General features: G+C 39.3%; 1 protein-coding gene across 2 annotated transcripts in view; it reads left to right on the plus strand.

The window, feature by feature from the left end:
* The window catches only part of LOC103107068 (shugoshin 1-like), a 38029-nt gene extending 30217 nt beyond the window's left edge, over positions 1-7812 (plus strand). The window contains exon 11 of one of the 2 annotated variants that reach the window (XM_060194375.1): positions 6874-7812. In XM_060194375.1, the coding sequence (XP_060050358.1) occupies positions 6874-6883 (10 nt within the window). In that variant the 3' untranslated portion in view covers positions 6884-7812. The remainder of the gene's footprint in view (positions 1-6873) is intronic. The other variant, XM_007515802.2, reaches the window with a different exon arrangement.
* Positions 7813-17558: the final 9746 nt, after the last annotated feature.

Consider the following 17558-nt stretch of genomic DNA (forward strand, 5'->3'; position numbering starts at 1 on the left):
ATCCCATATTCATCCTTCTGTTTCTGACTTAGTTCACTTAACATGAATTTTTCAAGGTCCATCCAAGATCAGCTGAAAATGGTGAAGTCACCATTTTTTTTTTTTATAGCTGAGTAGTATTCCATTGTGTATATATACCACAACTTGCTCAGCCTCTCATCTGTTGTTGGACACCTGGGTTGCTTCCAGGTTTTGGCTATTACAAATTGTGCTGCCAAGAACATATGTGTACACAGATCCTTTTTGGATGGGTGTGTTGGGTTCCTTAGGATATATCCCCAGGAGAGGAATTGCAGGGTCATAGGGTAGGTCCATTTCTAGCCTTGTGAGAGTTCTTCAGATTGTTCTCCACAGAGGTTGGGCCAATTGACATTCCCACCAGCAGTGTAGGAGGGTTCCTTTGACCCCACACCCTCTCCAGCATTTGCTGCTGTTACCTTTTCTGATATATGACATTCTCACAGGAGTGACGTGGTATCTCATTGTTGTCTTTATTTGCATTTCTCTGAGAATCAGAGACTTGAAGCATTTTTTCATGTGTTTCTTGGCCTTTTGGATCTCTTCTGTGGTAAATATTCTGTCCATGTCCTCCTCCCATTTTTGGATGGGGTTATTTGTTTTCTTGTTGAGATTTGCAAGTTCTTTCTATCTTCTGGTTATTAGCCTCTTGTCTGATGTATGGCATGTAAAGATCTTCTTCCATTCTGTGAGGGGTCTCTTGGTTTGGGTAGTGGTTTCTTTTGCTGTGAAGAAGCTTTTTAATTTGATGTAGTTAATGCTTGCCTTAGTCTCCTTTGTAATTTGATTCGTTTCATTGACGATGTCCTTAAAAGTTATGTGGAAAAGAGTTCTGCAAAAATATTCCTCTAAGTATCTGATAGTTTGTGGTCTAACATCCAAATCCTTGATCCACTTGGAATTTACTTTTGTATTTGGTGAAATAAAGTGGTTCAGTTTCATTTTTCTGCATTTTTCAACCCATTGTTTCCAACACCATTTGTTCAAGAGACTGTGCTTTCCCCATTTAGTAGTCTGGGTACCATTATCAAAGATTAAATGTCAGAAGGTGTGGGGGCGTACTTCTGGGCTTTCAATTCTATTCCACTGGTCAGTGTGTCTATTCTTGTTCAGTACCAAGCAGTTTTGATGATAATGGCCCTATAATTCAATTTGAGATCTGGGAGTGTGATGCCTCCAGTTCTGTTTTCTTCTCAAGATTGTTTTGGCAATTCTAGGTCTTTTCTGGTTCCAGATAAACATTTGTAGCATTTGTTCTATTCTCCTAAAAAATGTGCTTGGGATCTTGATGGGGATAGCATTAAATCTGTATATGGCTCTGGGTAGTATTCATTTTGATGGTGTTAATTCTTCCAACCCATGCACATGGAATATCTTTTCACGTCTTTGTGTCTTTTTCAATTTCCTTGAGTAGTGACTCATAATTTTCAGTATACAAGTCTTTCACTTCTTTAGTTAGGTTTACTCCTAGATATTTATTGTTTTTGTTGCTATAGTAAAAGGAACTGATTTCTGGGATTTCATCATTTTCTGACTTAGTGTTTGCATAGCGGAATGCCACTGACTTTTGAATGTTAATTTTGTAGCCTGTCACCTTACTGTATTGCCTGATGAGTTCCAAAAGATAGTTGCTGGAATTCTTAGGTTTTTCTATGTATATTATCATGTCATCTGCAAATAGGGAGAGTTTGACTTCTTCTCTTCCAATCTGTATCCCTTTAATTCCTTTCTCCTGCCTGATTGCTATGCAAGAACTTCCAACACTATGTTGAATGGTAATGGTGATAGTGGGCAGCTCTGTCTAGAACCTGATCTGAGGGGAAATGCTTCCAGTGATGTTGGCTGTATGTTTGCTATATATAGACTCCTTCCATCTATTCCCATTTTTTGTAGTGTTTTGATCATAAAGAGGTGTTGTATTTTGTCAAAGGTTTTCTCTGCATCAAATGATATGACCATGTGGTTTTTGGTCTTTTGTTGATGTGGTGGATCATGTTGATTGATTTACATATATTAAACCAAACTTGCATCCATGGGTAAACCCCACTTGGTCATGATGAACTATCTTTTTAATATACTGCTGTATTTGGTTGGATAGAATTTTGTTCAGTATTTTAGCATCGATGTTCATCAGAGATATTGGTCTGTAGTTTTCTTTTTTGGTTGTGTCCCTGTCTGCTTTTGGTATCAGAGTGATGTTGGCTTCATAGAAGCTGGCAGGGAGTATTCCAGTGTCTTCAATCTTCTGGAAGACTTTTAAAAGTAGAGGTATTAGTTCTTCTCTGAAGGTTTTGTAGAATTCATTTGTAAAACCATCTAGTCCAGGACTTCTATTCTTGGGAAGGTTTTTGATAACTGTTTCAATTTCATTAGTTGTGATAGGCCTGTTTATGTTATCTACTTCCTCTTTACTTAGACTTGGAAGTTGGTAGGTATCTAGGAAATTGTCCATTCCTTCTAGGTTCTCTAGCTTTGTGGCATATAGTTGTTCATAGAAGCCTCACATGTTATGTTGAATTTTGGCGGTGTCTGTTGTGATATCTCCTCTTTCATTTACAACCCAATTTATTTAAGTCTTTTCCCTTTTTTGTTTTGTGAGTCTGACTAAAGGTTTGATGATTTTTGTTCACTCTTTCGAAGAACCAACATTTACTTTCGTTGATCTTTTGTATGGTTTTCTTATTTTTAATGTTACTTATTTCTACCCTAACTTTAGTGATTTCTGTCCTTCTGGTTGCTTTAGGGTTCCTTTGTTCTTCTTCTTCTAGGTCTTTAAGATGTGCATTTTATTTGTGCTTTTTCTTCTTTCCTAATGTGTACTTATATAGCTATGAACTTCCCTCTCAGTACTGCCTTAGCTGTGTCCCAAATATTTTGATAGCTTGTGTCTTCATTTTCATTGAACTCTCAAAACATTTTGATTTATTCCTTGATTTCCTCTTTGACCCAGTAGTTGTTAAGTAGTGTACTGTTGAGCTTCCACATTTTTGGACTATTACTAATCTTTTGTTGATTGTTAAGTGTTAGTTTCATTCCACTGTGGTCTGAGAAGATGCTTGGGATGATTTCAATGGTCTTGAATTTGCTGGTGCTGTCTTTGTGGCCTAATATATGGTCTATTCTTGAGAATGACCATATATTAAAATGTAAATTCCAGTTTAAAATGTATATTCCAGTTTCTTGGGGTGAATGATTCTGAAAATGTCCAATAGTTCTAGTTTATCTATCTCCTCATTTAGCTCCCTTATGTCTTTGTTTATTTTCTTACTGGATGATCTGTCAAGTGGAGAGAGTGGGGTGTTGATTGTGTTGCTGTTAATATATTGCTGTAGCTCTTTCTGTAGACGTTTGATGTATTTAGATGGCTTCTCATTGGGTGCATAGATGTTAATAATTGTGAAATCCTCTTGATTGACTGATCCTCTGAGCATTAAGTAGTGTCCATTTTTATCTTTTTAAATTTTATCTATTTTAAAATCTATCGTGTCAGATATGAGAATAGCTGTTCCTGCCCTTTTTTGTGGGCCATTGGCTTGTATGATAGTTTTCCATCCTTTCACTTTGAGTCTTTGTTTGTCTTGTTGAGTTAGGTGGGTTTCCTGCAGATAGCATATTGTTGGGTTTTGTTTTCTGATCCATCTTCCTACTCTGTGCCTTTTAATAAGTGAATTCAGGCCATTGACATATATTGATATCATAGATTGAAGATATTTTAACACCATTCTGGTAGATTTTTAGAGTGTTCTGATAGATGGCATTTTTATGGTGGTCTGACTGTTGATAGGAGAACTTTCAGAACTTTCAGGGCAGGCTTGGTGATAGTTGATTCCTTCAACTGTTGCTTGTCTGAGGTTTTAATGCCTCCATCTAGTCTGAATGACAGTCTAGCAGGATACAGTAGTCTTGGTTGAAAGCCTTTCTCATTGAGCACTGGATAGATATCTTGCCATTCTCTTCTGGCCTGTAGTGTTTGTATGGAGAAGTCTGCTGCTAATCTTATGGGTTTTCCTCTGTAGGTGACTCTTTGTGTTTTTCTCTTGCAGCCGTCAGGATCCTTTCTTTATCCTTATTCCTTTCCATTCTAAGTATGATGTGTCTTGGTGTCTTTAAGTCTGGGTTAATTCTGTTTGGGACCCTCTGGGCTTCTTGAACCTCTATGTCTTTGATGTTGTGTAGACTAGAGAAGTTTTCAGCTATTATGGCCTGAAGAATGCTTTCTTCCTCTCCCTCTCTTTCTTCCTCTGATAAGCCAATAATGCGTATATTGTTTCTTTTGAAGTCATCCCATAGGTCTCTGTTGTTGTTTTCAGTATCTCTTAATCTCTTTTTGAGATCTCTTACTTCTTTTTTAGTTGTCTCTAATTTGTCCTCGATCTTGCTAATTCTGTCTTCAGCCTCATTGATTCTATTCTCTTTCCCCTTTACTGTTTTCTGAAGTTCATCTATTTTGTTATCCTGTTCTGATACTGTTTTAGCTTGTTTAGCTAGTTGTGTTCTAAGCTCAGGTATTTCAGCTTTCAGTTCTCTAGTAACCTTGAGATAATTAGTGTTTTCTTCCAGAGTCTCATTTGTTGTTTCTGCATTTCTGATGACAATTCTTTCAAACTCTTTACTCACTCCTGTGATTCTTTCCTTAACTAGTGTTTGGATGTTGACCTCATTATTTTGGGGTTCAGCCTTTTGGGGGCTTTTAGCTGGAGTCTTGTCCTGGTTCATTGCTCCAATATTTCTTCTTGTTGGTTTAACCATTTTATATATTATGTTATGAGGTCCCTCTCTCAGTACTTTTCAAATTACTGATCACTCTTGCCTGGATTGACTTGTGTCTAAGTAAGGTAATTGAAGGGTTCACGTGGAGTTAACAGTTGTTTTAATAGTATTTGAATCCCTGAGATGGAGCTCAGTGGCTTAAAAGCCTCTTTTGTTCTTTTTCTTCCCTGTAGGCTATGGGACCTTGAGGGCTTTTGAACTATAAGTAGGCTTCTTAGCTTAATCACTCATTCCTGACCAAGAGATAAAGCAGGGTGTGGCAGTGATAATCCAGTGGTTATGCAAAGAGACTTTCACAGCCCCACTGCTATGCCACTGGAGGTATAGATCTTCTCCTGAGTTTCCTGGTTAGTTCTCTGTCCCCTGGTTTCAGCACAGGGCCTCCCTCCGCTGCTCCAGATTCTGAGGGCAGTAGCAATGGAGACTCAGAGTTGCTCGTGGTGAGTCTCAGGGGAGTCTTCTCCTCCCTTCAGCTGTCCCCTTGATGGTGAAACAGACTGCAGGTTGTGTCTCAACAGATAAACTGCCAGACTGTTACCAGTCACTTAATCTCTCCCTAGGCTCCTCTCTGTCTACCAGCCACACGTGTTTGCACTCATCAGTGATTTGGTGGGTTCCTGAAGTCGTTCTAGTCCTTTCTGGTTTTGGTCCCAGGTGGTCTCCTTTGGTATTCCTACTTGATCCGGGAGAGGAAAGGAGAGGAGAAAAACACATCTGCTCTATGCTTTCTTTTTATAGTCTCCTGTCTCTTATTAATAAAAGATAGAATTTCTTTATGGACAGGACCCTATGGTGCTGAGTTTTTTGTTTTTTTTAAATATTTATTTATTCCCCTTTTTTGCCCATGTTGTTTTATTGTTGTAGTTATTATTGATGTCATTAGGATAGGACAGAGAGAAATGTAGAGAGGAAGGGAATTCAGAGAGGAGGAGGAAAGATAGACACCTGCAGACCTGCTTCACTGCCTATGAGGCGACTCCCCTGTAGGTTGGGAGCTGGAGGTTTGAACTGGGATCCTTACGCCAGTCCTTGCACTTTGCACCATGTGCACTTAACCCACTGCACTACCGCTGGATGCCAAGTGCTGAGTTTTTTTAGGTTGAGGGAAGAAGGGGGTTTCTGGGATACCTATCTTAAAGCCACATTTGCTTAACATGTTTCAATTTTATTGAACTTATAAGTTAATTGAAGCTACTCTTGAGACCCCCACTCTAAGCTCTGCCTTTTATTATAGCACTCCTAACACAATTACTTATTCGTTGCATGACCCCCTCCCCCTGATAAAATATAATTGCAACTTTGAGCACTTTTTCCCTACACATGCTTTTTTAGTTACTATCATTGGGTTTACTACTAAACTACTAATGGCGGTGCTCCATAGCAAGGCAGATTTATTTCTTTTAAGTATAGACTAGATGCTCATCTATTAACTAATGAAGATAAAAAATTTAAAGAGAGCAATGATGGCCTTTTCGGCCATTCCCAAGTCATGGAATCCTAGGATTCCCCTGTAGATACAATGGGCCTAAACCTCAAATGGATCCATCTCTCCACCATCACTGGCCACTTCCATCAGGAATGTCATCACCATAAGCCCTTTCCAGGACCTTGCCCTCACTATAAAGTAGCAATGATCAGAACTGCCCCATTCTCTGAAGGGAGATTGGGTCATCCTCCTCTGCCACTTGAGGAAGACTGGTCCTGAAATGAGTGTAGCCTAGAATGTTTCTAGTTGTGACCATGGACCCAGAGACTCCTTATGCTAAATATACATGGGCCCTGGGTCAGACTGATGTGGTAAATAGTTAATTGTATTTCTATATTTTCTTCATGTTTAGGAACTACTCTCTGCCCTAACCCAGCTTTCTAGTTTTATGCTGAACTCTGACTATATCTTCTTCCCAGACAATATTTTTAGCTCCCATCAGACTCAAGAAAAAAAAAAAAATCATGAACCCCTAGGGACATATTTAAAATAGACTTCCTAGCTTCTTACCACCCTAAGATCCCTATTCTCACCTGCTCTATTCCTACTTCCTGGTTCATTTATTAAACACTTTGTCCTGCCTCATAACTGCCTTTCAGACACCAGTAGCAGATGTTGCTATGATTCCATCCTGAATGCCATGGGCAGTAAACCACACCAATATATCACAGAACATCATCTCTCATCAGACAACCTCACCAATATATCTCAGTACATCATCTGTGACCTTGGGAGAATCACAGCAGTTTCCAATGGAGGGAATGGGGACAAAGAACTCTGGTGGTGGAAGTCGTGTGGAATTGTACCACTATTATTTTGAAATTTTGTTAATAAAAAAAAGAAAAAGAAAGAAATTTTTGTTAATCACTAAAAAAAAAGCAAAGAACAGAAACCCGTGATTTTTTTTTTTTTTAGAAAGGGCTAAGAAACAAATTAAGACAATTTCTCCAAACAATTTCAGAGACGTCAATATCAACCCACCATTACTCTGGTGAGACCTTTTCTAGCTCATAGGACTCCTTAATTCCATTTTGAGTGGTACATTTCTTCACAAACCTCAAAATCTAGATATAGATAAGGGTCCATGAGATAGCCATTATGTATATATGTATCCAAAAGTTCGGTGAAAATATATACCTTAAAGCAAAAGTGCACAGTAGTTTATCAGTGAGTCAGTAAATGTGGCAAGCAAGCAGAAAGACCTAAAAAAGTACCTAACCAAATAGGTTCTAATTAGACCTAGATACCCTCCTCACCTAGCTCCTATTTCATTTCCCTCAATCACTCCAAAATTAAGCTTGTCAGACAAAGAAAGGGCAAGAGACTGAAATACTTTAATGATGACTCTTTAATCACTACCAGACCACCCCATCACCTAGGGCTCTAGTCAGAGAGTCCTGGGATTCCCACACAGACATGATGGGCATAGACTTCTAACAGATCCCTCTCTCCACTGTTACTGGTCATCACCATCAGGAACAACATAATGGACCCCTCTGTGGGCCTTTATAGGACCTAGCCCTCAATGTGGATCAACAAGGGTGGAGAGTGTTCCATTCTCTGAAGGGTGGTTGGATAGCATACTCTGCCTATCACCCAAGGATGATGGTCCTGATATAGGCTCAGTCTGTAATGTTCCTAGCCATGACCACAGAATGTGAGCTCAGACCTGCAGGGATGCAGAGGTTACATAGGCTCCTGTGCTGACTATGGATCCCAGATCAAATCGATGAGGTTTACAGTCAACAGTATTTATATACTTTTTGCATATTTGGGAGCTGTTGGGACTATGTGTAAGCCTGATAGAGCTTAGGGAGAACCACCCCCGTCCTTGGATGGAGGTCTGAGAAGATAACCTATTGGTAAGTCTCTCTCAACCGAGGTGAGCAAAAGGGGGGAAACTCAGACTTAGTTCTTTCCTTCTCGACTCTCAGGCCCACAGAAACCCCAATACTTCCCTCCATTAACTGCAGGCCACATGGCCGCAGATTCACTTATTCAAAGTCACCTTCTGATCACAGAAGAACACACCTTATCACACATTTCATCACACACCTCAGACCCCAGACAAGAGAAATTCCAAACTATATTGCTTTTTGATATCCATCTTCTCTCTGTCTCACCCTACGGGTTTAACCCCTATGCTTCTCTCAAATACCTTTGGATAATTAAGTTGCTTGCGTCATGAAGAATAACTGTCTTGTATCTCATCAATTCCTGTCATACCAGACCCCTACCTTAGGGGCAAGCTGACCGTTAAGAAACTTGTAATTTCTGACATATTTCAGTAATAATTCCCTTCGTTTGTTTTTCTATTTAACTCATGTCCACCTTGCTAATAAACGAGTTCTGAGTTCTGAACACGCTGGAGAGCTCCCTGGTGTCTTTTACTTCATGTCACCCCTGTCATGAGCGAGAAAGAACCAGTCCGTTACCTTTCCCCTGGAGATCACCCCGCCAGAGAGACCTGACAGGGAGCTACATTCTTCCTTAATCCAGCTTTCTGGTCCTTTTCCAAACTATGACACTATCTCCCCAGACAATATCTTAGATCACCTGCAGATTAGATGTCAGGTGCAAGCAAAAACTACTAGCATCATGGGCCCCTTGGAATATACCTAAAAAAGACCTACTAGCTTTTTCTAAAATGGAGATCCCAAATCTCCATCCTCAATATTCCAGCCTTTAGGTTCATGATTAGTCAACAATCTGTTCTGCTTTATACCTTAACTCTTTTTTTCAGCCAGCAGGTTCCAGTTGCTACCATGACTCCAACTTGACTTCCCTGGGCAGACGACCCCACCAATATGTCCTGGAACCCCATCTCTCCAGAGCCCTACCCTAGGGAGAGAGGAAGACAGGCTGGGAGTGTGGGCCAACGCCCATGTTCAGCAGGGAAGCAATTACAGAAGCCAGACCTTCCACCTTCTGCACCCCATAATGACCCTTCATCCATGCTCCCAAAGGGTTAAAGAATAGGAAAGCCATCAGGGGAGGGGATGGGATAAGGAGTTCTGTTGGTGGGAATTGTGTGGAGTTGTACCCCTCTTATCCTATGGCCTTGTCAGTGTTACCATTTTATAAATAAAAATTTTAAAAAACTGGTCCTGGAGGTGGTACAGTGGATAAAGCATTGGACCCTCAAGTATGAGGTCCCAAGTTCAATTCCCGGCAGCACGTGTACCATAGTGATGCCTGGTTCTTTCTCTCTCCTGCTATCTTTCTCATTAATAAATAAAATAATTTAAAAAAAACTGAAACACAGATAAAGTAAAACTAGGAACTTACAGTTGAGCTCATCAGATCACATAAACACATGAATTACATGTGTAGTTCTTCATCTTGATTCTTCCAATGTTATGTTGGATTTTCCATCAAGTGGGAAGATGAAAAGTGACTTGTTACCCTTGGTTGTTGAGGGTATACTGTTTTTTAAGGTGATTCAAAGAGAAATCCCCATCTTCATCATTAACTTTTAATTTGCAAATTCACAATTCCACCAAAAATAATCATGATAATAATAACCATCCTGAAGAAACCAAGGCATAAATGTACTACATAAATTATATTAAAGAGCTTTTGTTCATGGATGGTCTCTTACCTCTTTTCAGCCTCTTCTATTCACTCTGTTGGAGATCCCTCTTCCTTCAAAGTGCACCTAGAAAGCTTCCACTGTTTTATCAATTTCCCTCTAACTTTATACAAAATTCATTCTAGAGGCGGAAATCTTAGCTTCTGGCACCACCTTTTCTGATCCAAAATACCACTCCCCCTATAAACACACGCACACTCACACCTACACCTACACACATACACACCTTTTTTTCTGCCAGGAAATAAAAATGAGTAGTCAAGACATTAAAATAAGGGGACAGGCAGCAGCACACCCACAGCAAACATATACAAGGACTTGTGCACAAGTCCCCATGTGCAGTGGGGATGTTTCAAGAGTGGTGGAATGCTGCAGATGTCAATCTTTTTCTTCTTCTCTCCCATCCTCCCCATGCCTTTTCTATCTCTACCATAAATTAAGAAAGTAAAAAAAGACTGCTAGGAACAGTGGACTCATCATGCTTACACTGAGCCCCATTGGCATGGTAACCATGATGGTGTGCATATGCACAGTTTCATGATAAAAGAAAAAGTTTTGAAGGGAGTCAGGTAGTAGCACAGCAGGTTAAGTGCAGGTAGTGCAAAGCACAAGGACCAGCTTAAGGATCCTGGTTTGAGCCCCCGCTTTCCACCTACAGGGGAGTCGCTTCACAGGTGGTGAAGCAGGCCTCCTGGTGTCTCTCTTTATCTCCTCCTCTCTGTCTTCCCCTTCTCACTCCATTTCTCTCTGTCCTGTCTAACAACAATGACATCAATAACAACAACAATAAAAAGCAACAAGGACAACAAAAGGGAAAAAGAAATATTAAAAAAAGAAAAAGTTTTGGACAGAGTGTAGGTAGTATAATGATTGTACAAACAGACTCTTGTGTCTAGGGCTCCAGAGTTCAAGCCTCCGCACCACCATAAACCAGAGCTGAACAGTGCACTGGTTAAAAAAAATAAATATAGTTAATAATAATTACAACTTCCTAACAAGATCTAGCCATCAGGACCTTGGACATTCAAGAGGAGAGTGCCAATGAAGAGCCAGAGCAAAATAGCTCAGAATAACGGGAATCTCCAAGTTCCCCCTTCCATTTATTTTCTTCTAATGAATGAATACAACTAATTTTTAATGTTGAATAATCAAAACAGTCTACAGATATTGTCAGTTACTGCTAGAGTACAGCAGAAACAAGCTTTACTCCATAGTTCAGATGTTTACTGTCTAGCAGAGGTACAAGCATCACCTTTTGACTTCCCCCAACCTCTTAGTCATTCCTACCCTGGGGTGGACTTACCTAAGTGAATAAAGAACTAGAATAACCTGAAAATTAGCTGTGAGCAGGGGAGACTTTTCTGTCTGAGTCCCAGATGCCTTAAGATCGGTCACCAAGCCCACCATAAACCAGAGCTGAGCAATGACCAACCTGAACCCTTCCCCAGTACCCTCTCTCTCATTGAAAAAATAAATCTTGAGGCCGGGCAGTGGTGCATCCAGTTAAGAGCACATAGTACTATGAACAAGGACCTGGGTTTGAGCCCTCACTCCCCACTGCAGCAGGGACGGTTCATAAGTGGTGAAACAGGTCTGCAGCTATCTTTCTCTTCCCCCTCTCATTCTCTCTGTCATATCCAATAAAATGGGGGTAAATGGCAAAGATTGGCAATAATAAAGCTTAGGCTGGCAAGACAAAACCTGGGAGAGTGCCAGCTTTATATCATGTACATGACCTAGTAGATTCAAGCCTGTTCACCACACTGAAGGAAACTTCCACACCTCTATCCATCTGTCCATAAATATCTTCCCAAATCAATGAAGACTCAGAGATGACCCAAATAAATAAATAAGCAAATCTTAACTAAGTTAAAAAAAATATTTTATCTGTCTTGTTTTTCAGCTATTTTGCAAAGAAAAAAGCTGAAAATAATCTTTTAATTTCTTTTTAAATATATTTTTTCTTTGAATTATCTATTATTAGAGACAGAGAGAAAATGAGTGGAGAGGGGGAGATAGAGAGACAGAGAGATACCTGCCACACTGCTTCAGGTGAGGACCAAGAGCTTAAATCTGCATCCTTGCACACTGTATACTTGCTTAACCAAGTATACCACTGCCTGACCCCAATAATCTTAATTTCTAAACCAGATGGATTTTCTTTCTTCTGTATTTATTAAGTGACTATGGGTCAAATGCATCGGATAAGACAAGAGGCAGTGTATTCTCTTTAAAATTTTTCTGGGGCTATGAAGACAGCATAGTGGTTATCCAAAAGACTCATACCTGAAGCTCTGAAGTCCCAAGTTCAATCGTCAGCATCACCATAACCCTGAGCAGTGCTTTGGTCTTTCTCTCTGTATATCTCTTTCTCATTAAAAGATTAAATAAAAAAAATTTTTTTTTTTAAAGAATTTTTCCTGGGGCTTGCAGGTGGCTGACTCAATAGAGTCCACACATTGTCACAGGCAGGAGTCTGTGTTAAAGCTCTAGACCATCAAATGAAAGTGGTGGCAGGTAAACTTTATGAGGGATGGCATATGCTACAGTATCCCTCCTTTCTCTGTCTCTTACTCTGTTGTCTATAAGAAAGAAAAGAGAAAATGGCCACTGGGAGTAGTGAAGCCCTGCAGGCACTTAGCCCCAACAATAATCCTGTTGGCAGAAGAAGAAAAAAGAAAAGAGAATTTCTCCCTGATGCACTACGGATTTTTAGGAAACTTCCCACAGATCCAGCAACTCTTAACATCTTCAACAAGGCGTGCCAGAGTGATAATATTAATAAATAAAATAAAAATTTTGGTTTTGTTTTTCATGTATGCTTTCCTTAAATTTCTTCAGAATAAAATAAGAATAAACTCCACATTCCATTAGAAAAAAATGGAAACATTCATGGTCTGAAAACTTCCTAGATTCCTCCAAATCTTGGTACTATGTGCAAATTCCTCATATACAAGTTTTGAGGAAACCCTGATAATCTATTATTGAATATTCCACTAATGGACATGTCATAGAAAATTTATATTAATTGTAGTAAATAGATTAAAATCTATTCCATAGGATAAAAAAATGTTCTATGACTTCCATGTAAATACTTATCTGAAAAGCTAAAAGGTTTTATGTTTGTTTCTCAAAAGTACTAATTATTACATTTACAAGTATCTTCAATACATATATTCAATTCTTTGTAAGACTAAATAAACCACCTTGCTTTAGGCACACTGCTTGATGAGTTTCTAAGAAACAGAGGGAAAAAATAAATCACTTGTCAATTAATCCAGCTCTCTTAATTTTACTGAAGAAGAATTTCTCCAGGATATTGGCACATTTGTAGTATTCGCTCTCAAGGGGGTTGTATTCTTTACAATTAGTAAAAACTCGCTGTAAGTCTGCCATGAATAATTTCACATAGTACCTATTCTTGAGGCGTTCACTCATGGTTGTCAGATCTGCACTGGAAAAATATACATATATTAGGATTCTTCAACACACTTTAAATAGCAGCTAAAACACGTGAGTTGGGGGGTGGGTATCTATGTCATAAGTTTGATTATATTTGTACCATCCCAATACCTTTAATGCACATGATAATTAAGGAAAAAAGAGTTCTTAACTCACATGTTCTTTCTTTTGTAAGGATTTCCTGTGTAGAAATTACAGCATATTAAAGTTGAAGGGACTACTTTTATTCATCTGGCCTCATTTGTCAGGCAGCCCCCCCTGCTCTGATGCTGTGGTCTATTTACATAATCATTGTTTTGCCTGAGACCTGCCCTGCCTGCAAGGTATTGGTTTATCCCACTGGTTAGAACCTTCAAAACAGCTGCTATGGAAGCTTTCTACCTTCGAGCTCTTTTCTCCACCCCCTCTCCTAGCCATTTCCTTTTCCCACTTGCCACTTCCAGTTAAAGACATATATAAAGGGTTGTCTCTGATCAATAAAGGTATTGCATTGCCTTCCGCTCTGCCACAAGTTCCCAGTCTCTACCGCGAAGCTAGCTGGCACTAATTCTCTCTTCATTGCATAGAAGCTAAGAAGATTAGTAACAATAACTATGATAAACTGGCTGCTGTTACTAATTCAGAATTCCAGGAAGATATCAACTTTTATACCTATAGCTGCCTGGCTGTCTCTCAGTTTATATTATAAAATATTACATTAACTATAAATAGAAATGTAAGTTCAAATGTCTATAGAAACACTTCTAACTAGTAGTGACCCCAATTCCCACTACATCATCAAAATTTCCAGAGGGGAGAATCTTTTCACCAAATATACTGGAACTACCATTTAATAAAATAATTGCATTTATGTACAACTTCCCAAAAAGTGGAGAAATGAATTTGTATCAACATCTTAAATTAACTGTAATACCAAAGGAAAATTTAAAAAGTACTTTTATTTTTCTTTGCTTAAAGCCGACTTCATTAGAGGTACTATTGTTACATCTGTTGAGTCCATTTTTCTAAATTCCTATCAGCTCTCCCAAAAAAGGTTTATATGGAGAAGGAAGTTAAGAGTGTTAATATCCACAAAGATTCAGTGGTTTGGGAGGTGGCGCAGTGAATAAAGCATTGGATTCTCAAGCATGAGGTCCTGAGTTCGATCCCCAGCAGCACATGTACCAGAGTGATGTCTGGTCTTTCTCCTCATATTTTTCTGATAAATAAATTTTTAAAAAATCTTTAAAAAAAATATCCACAAAGACTCAACAAATATTCCTCTAAATGACTTACCTAAGTATGACTGAGCAGATTAAGATGTCCTCTCATTTATGGAAGAAAGTAAAATGAAAGTGTATTTTGCCAGGCAAAAGTGGATGTCTGTGTCTACGTTCCTTTCAATCAATGGGTTACCATTAAGGATTTACTCACCAATTTAATACCTGTAATGTCACAAAAGGAAGAAATGGGACTGGAGTGATAGGAGTAAGAAGGTTGGGGATAAAACTTGACACAGATAAGTTTATCCAAAAACTCGAGAGGGAGTGGTAATAAGATATGGGAAGAACCTAGAATATAAGAAAAAGAAAGCATACAAGTGTTTGGAACTTCTGAATGATTATAACAAATTTCCTTTTTATGTTTCTTTTATTCTAAAAATTATAGACAGCCATCTTTCTTACCCAGCTTTCTTAAACTCTCTTATATGACAATATCTTAGGGGAAAAAAAGCTACTGGGGCTGGGTTTGTAGTTTGGCGGAAAGAGTGCATGAGAGCCCAGGTTCATTTCTCAATATCATATTAAAAAATGAAAAGGACAATAGGACCAAGAAAGTATGATTTTCAGGGTGCTCTGATAACTCTCCAGAAAAAAATAAATTAATGGAAAAAATTGTCATTAAATATCAGTGATACCTAATGTGGACAAGCCATTAATATTTTCTTTTTCCAATCCTCCCCCCTACTAACTTGGGAATTCTGGGTAACAATTCTGGTAATTCATGGGTAGCCAGATAACTCAACATTCTGTATGTGATTGTATACATAAGGTAGGATAGCAATGACTCATATGGGAAAAAAAAATAAAATGATACCATAGATCAAATTCAGAGGCTTTTGCTTGCACACTACTGCTGAGGTGCATCCCTGATTCAACTTTGTACTTTACATTCTGAGAAAGGAAAAGACCATGAAGCACCACTCCACTCTCTATGAGTTAACCCTCGTTCTGTTTCCAATGCTCTCCTGTGGCACTTGATATTGAAGCCAGGGCCTTGCAAATAGAGCATGAGCTCCACACAGTGAGGAGATGGGACAATGGATAAAGGATTAGACCCAAGCATGAGGTGCTGAGATAGATCCCTGAGATCATATATGCCAGAGTGAAGCTCTAGGTGGTGTTATTTCTCTCTCTCCCTCTCCTTCTTCCGCTCCCTCTCCCCACCCCACCCCCACCTCACACCTTCCTAGCTATCTCATGAATCAGTGACTGAAGGAATATATTTTTCTTTTTTTTATTAGATTTTCTTTAAAAAAAATTTTTTAATATTTATTTTATTTATTCCCTTTTGTTGCCCTTGTTGTTTTATTGTTGTAGTTATTATTGTTGTTGTCGTTGTTGGATAGGACAGAGAGAAATGGAGAGAGGAGGGGAAGACAGAGAGGAGGAGAGAAAGATAGACACCTGCAGACCTGCTTCACCGCCTGTGAAGCGACTCCCCTGCAGGTGGAGAGCCAGGGGCTCGAACCGGGATACTTATGCCGGTCCTTGTGCTTTGCGCCACCTGCGCTTAACCCGCTGTGCTACAGCCTGACTCCCATATTTTTCTTTTAAAAAGAGAAAGCCACTTTCCCCTGTAATCTTACAGTCTTATAAATCATTATTAAATCACTAATTTAAATCTGGAAAAAAAGAGAGAGAGAGAAAGGGAGGAAGAGATTGCATAATAGTTATGCATACAGACTCTCTGCTTAATGCTCCAAAGTCCCAGGTTCAATCCCCAGCAACACCATAAGCCAAAGCTGAACTGCGCTCTGCTATTTAAAAAAAAAAAAAAAAAGACAGAAAAGGGAGGGAGAGGAGTGGGGGGTGGTGAGAAGCCCAAATGGGGAGTGAGGGAGATAAAGTATAATGATTATGCAAAAGACCTTCATGCTTGATGCCCTTGAGTCCCAGATATGCAGTGCCTGGGGAAAACAAATGAATAAAAAACACCAAGATGGAAATAATGAGGAAAAGGAAAACTTTGTTGTCATTAATGGCAAGATGACACATTTCACCCAGTACCTGAACTGATCTCCCTAAAATATATTAATATTCATCAAAGAACACTTTTTGTTCTTTTGATGATAAACTTTGCCCATCACACATCACAGCCCACCATTAGCCTTGCCTTAGTAAGGTCAATGTTCTCCACACACAAATTCTGTTGGAGACTTTTATAACCTTCTCAAGCTGGTCAAGCAAAAACTTCCAAGATAGCAGTGTGTGTGGTTAGGCTAAGAGAGACAGACCTCAAAGACCAAAGGTACACTATGACAGGACTTCAGTGTGTACATGGACGACAGGAGGGTGTCACAAAAACAGCTAACCTGGCCCAAGAAATGGAGATGCAGAAGTGACAAAGGGTGCAAAGAAGACATTAAGGGCTTAACATATTTTCCACATCACAGAAAAAAACCTTATTCTCAAACCAACCTTCCACTCAAAATTCTAGATTCAATTCAATCCTCACTTCAGTTTTTGTGTGCAAGGTAGCGAAAAGAGGGAAAGGGAAGTGTGTGGAATATGCTGGCTGTAAGAACTAGACTACTGTAACTTTGCTATGATGATGTAACACATTCATGTGAAAATTACAGCTGAATTCACATGAGGTGAAGCAGGTCTGCAGGTATCTATCTTTCTCTCCCCCTCTGCCTCCCCCTCCTCTCTCCATAGCTAACAACAACGACATCAATAACAACAATAATAACTATAAAAATAAAACAACAAGGGCAACAAACGGAAATAAATAAATAAAGTAGGAGAGGATCAGGCGGTAAGACAGTGGGTTAAGCACACATGGCCCAAAGCGCAAGGACTAGTGTAAGGATCCCGGTTTGAGCTTCCAGCTTCCCACCTGCAGGGGAGTTGCTTCACAAGTGGTGAAGCAGGTCTGCTGGTCTCTCTCTCTCTCTCTCTCTCTCTCTCTCTCCCTCTCTTGTCTTCCCCTCCTCATCTCCAATCTTTCTGTCATATCCGACAATGA

This window comes from Erinaceus europaeus, chromosome 7 (genome assembly GCF_950295315.1).
Source record: "Erinaceus europaeus chromosome 7, mEriEur2.1, whole genome shotgun sequence".
NCBI classification, from domain to species: Eukaryota; Metazoa; Chordata; class Mammalia; order Eulipotyphla; family Erinaceidae; genus Erinaceus; species Erinaceus europaeus.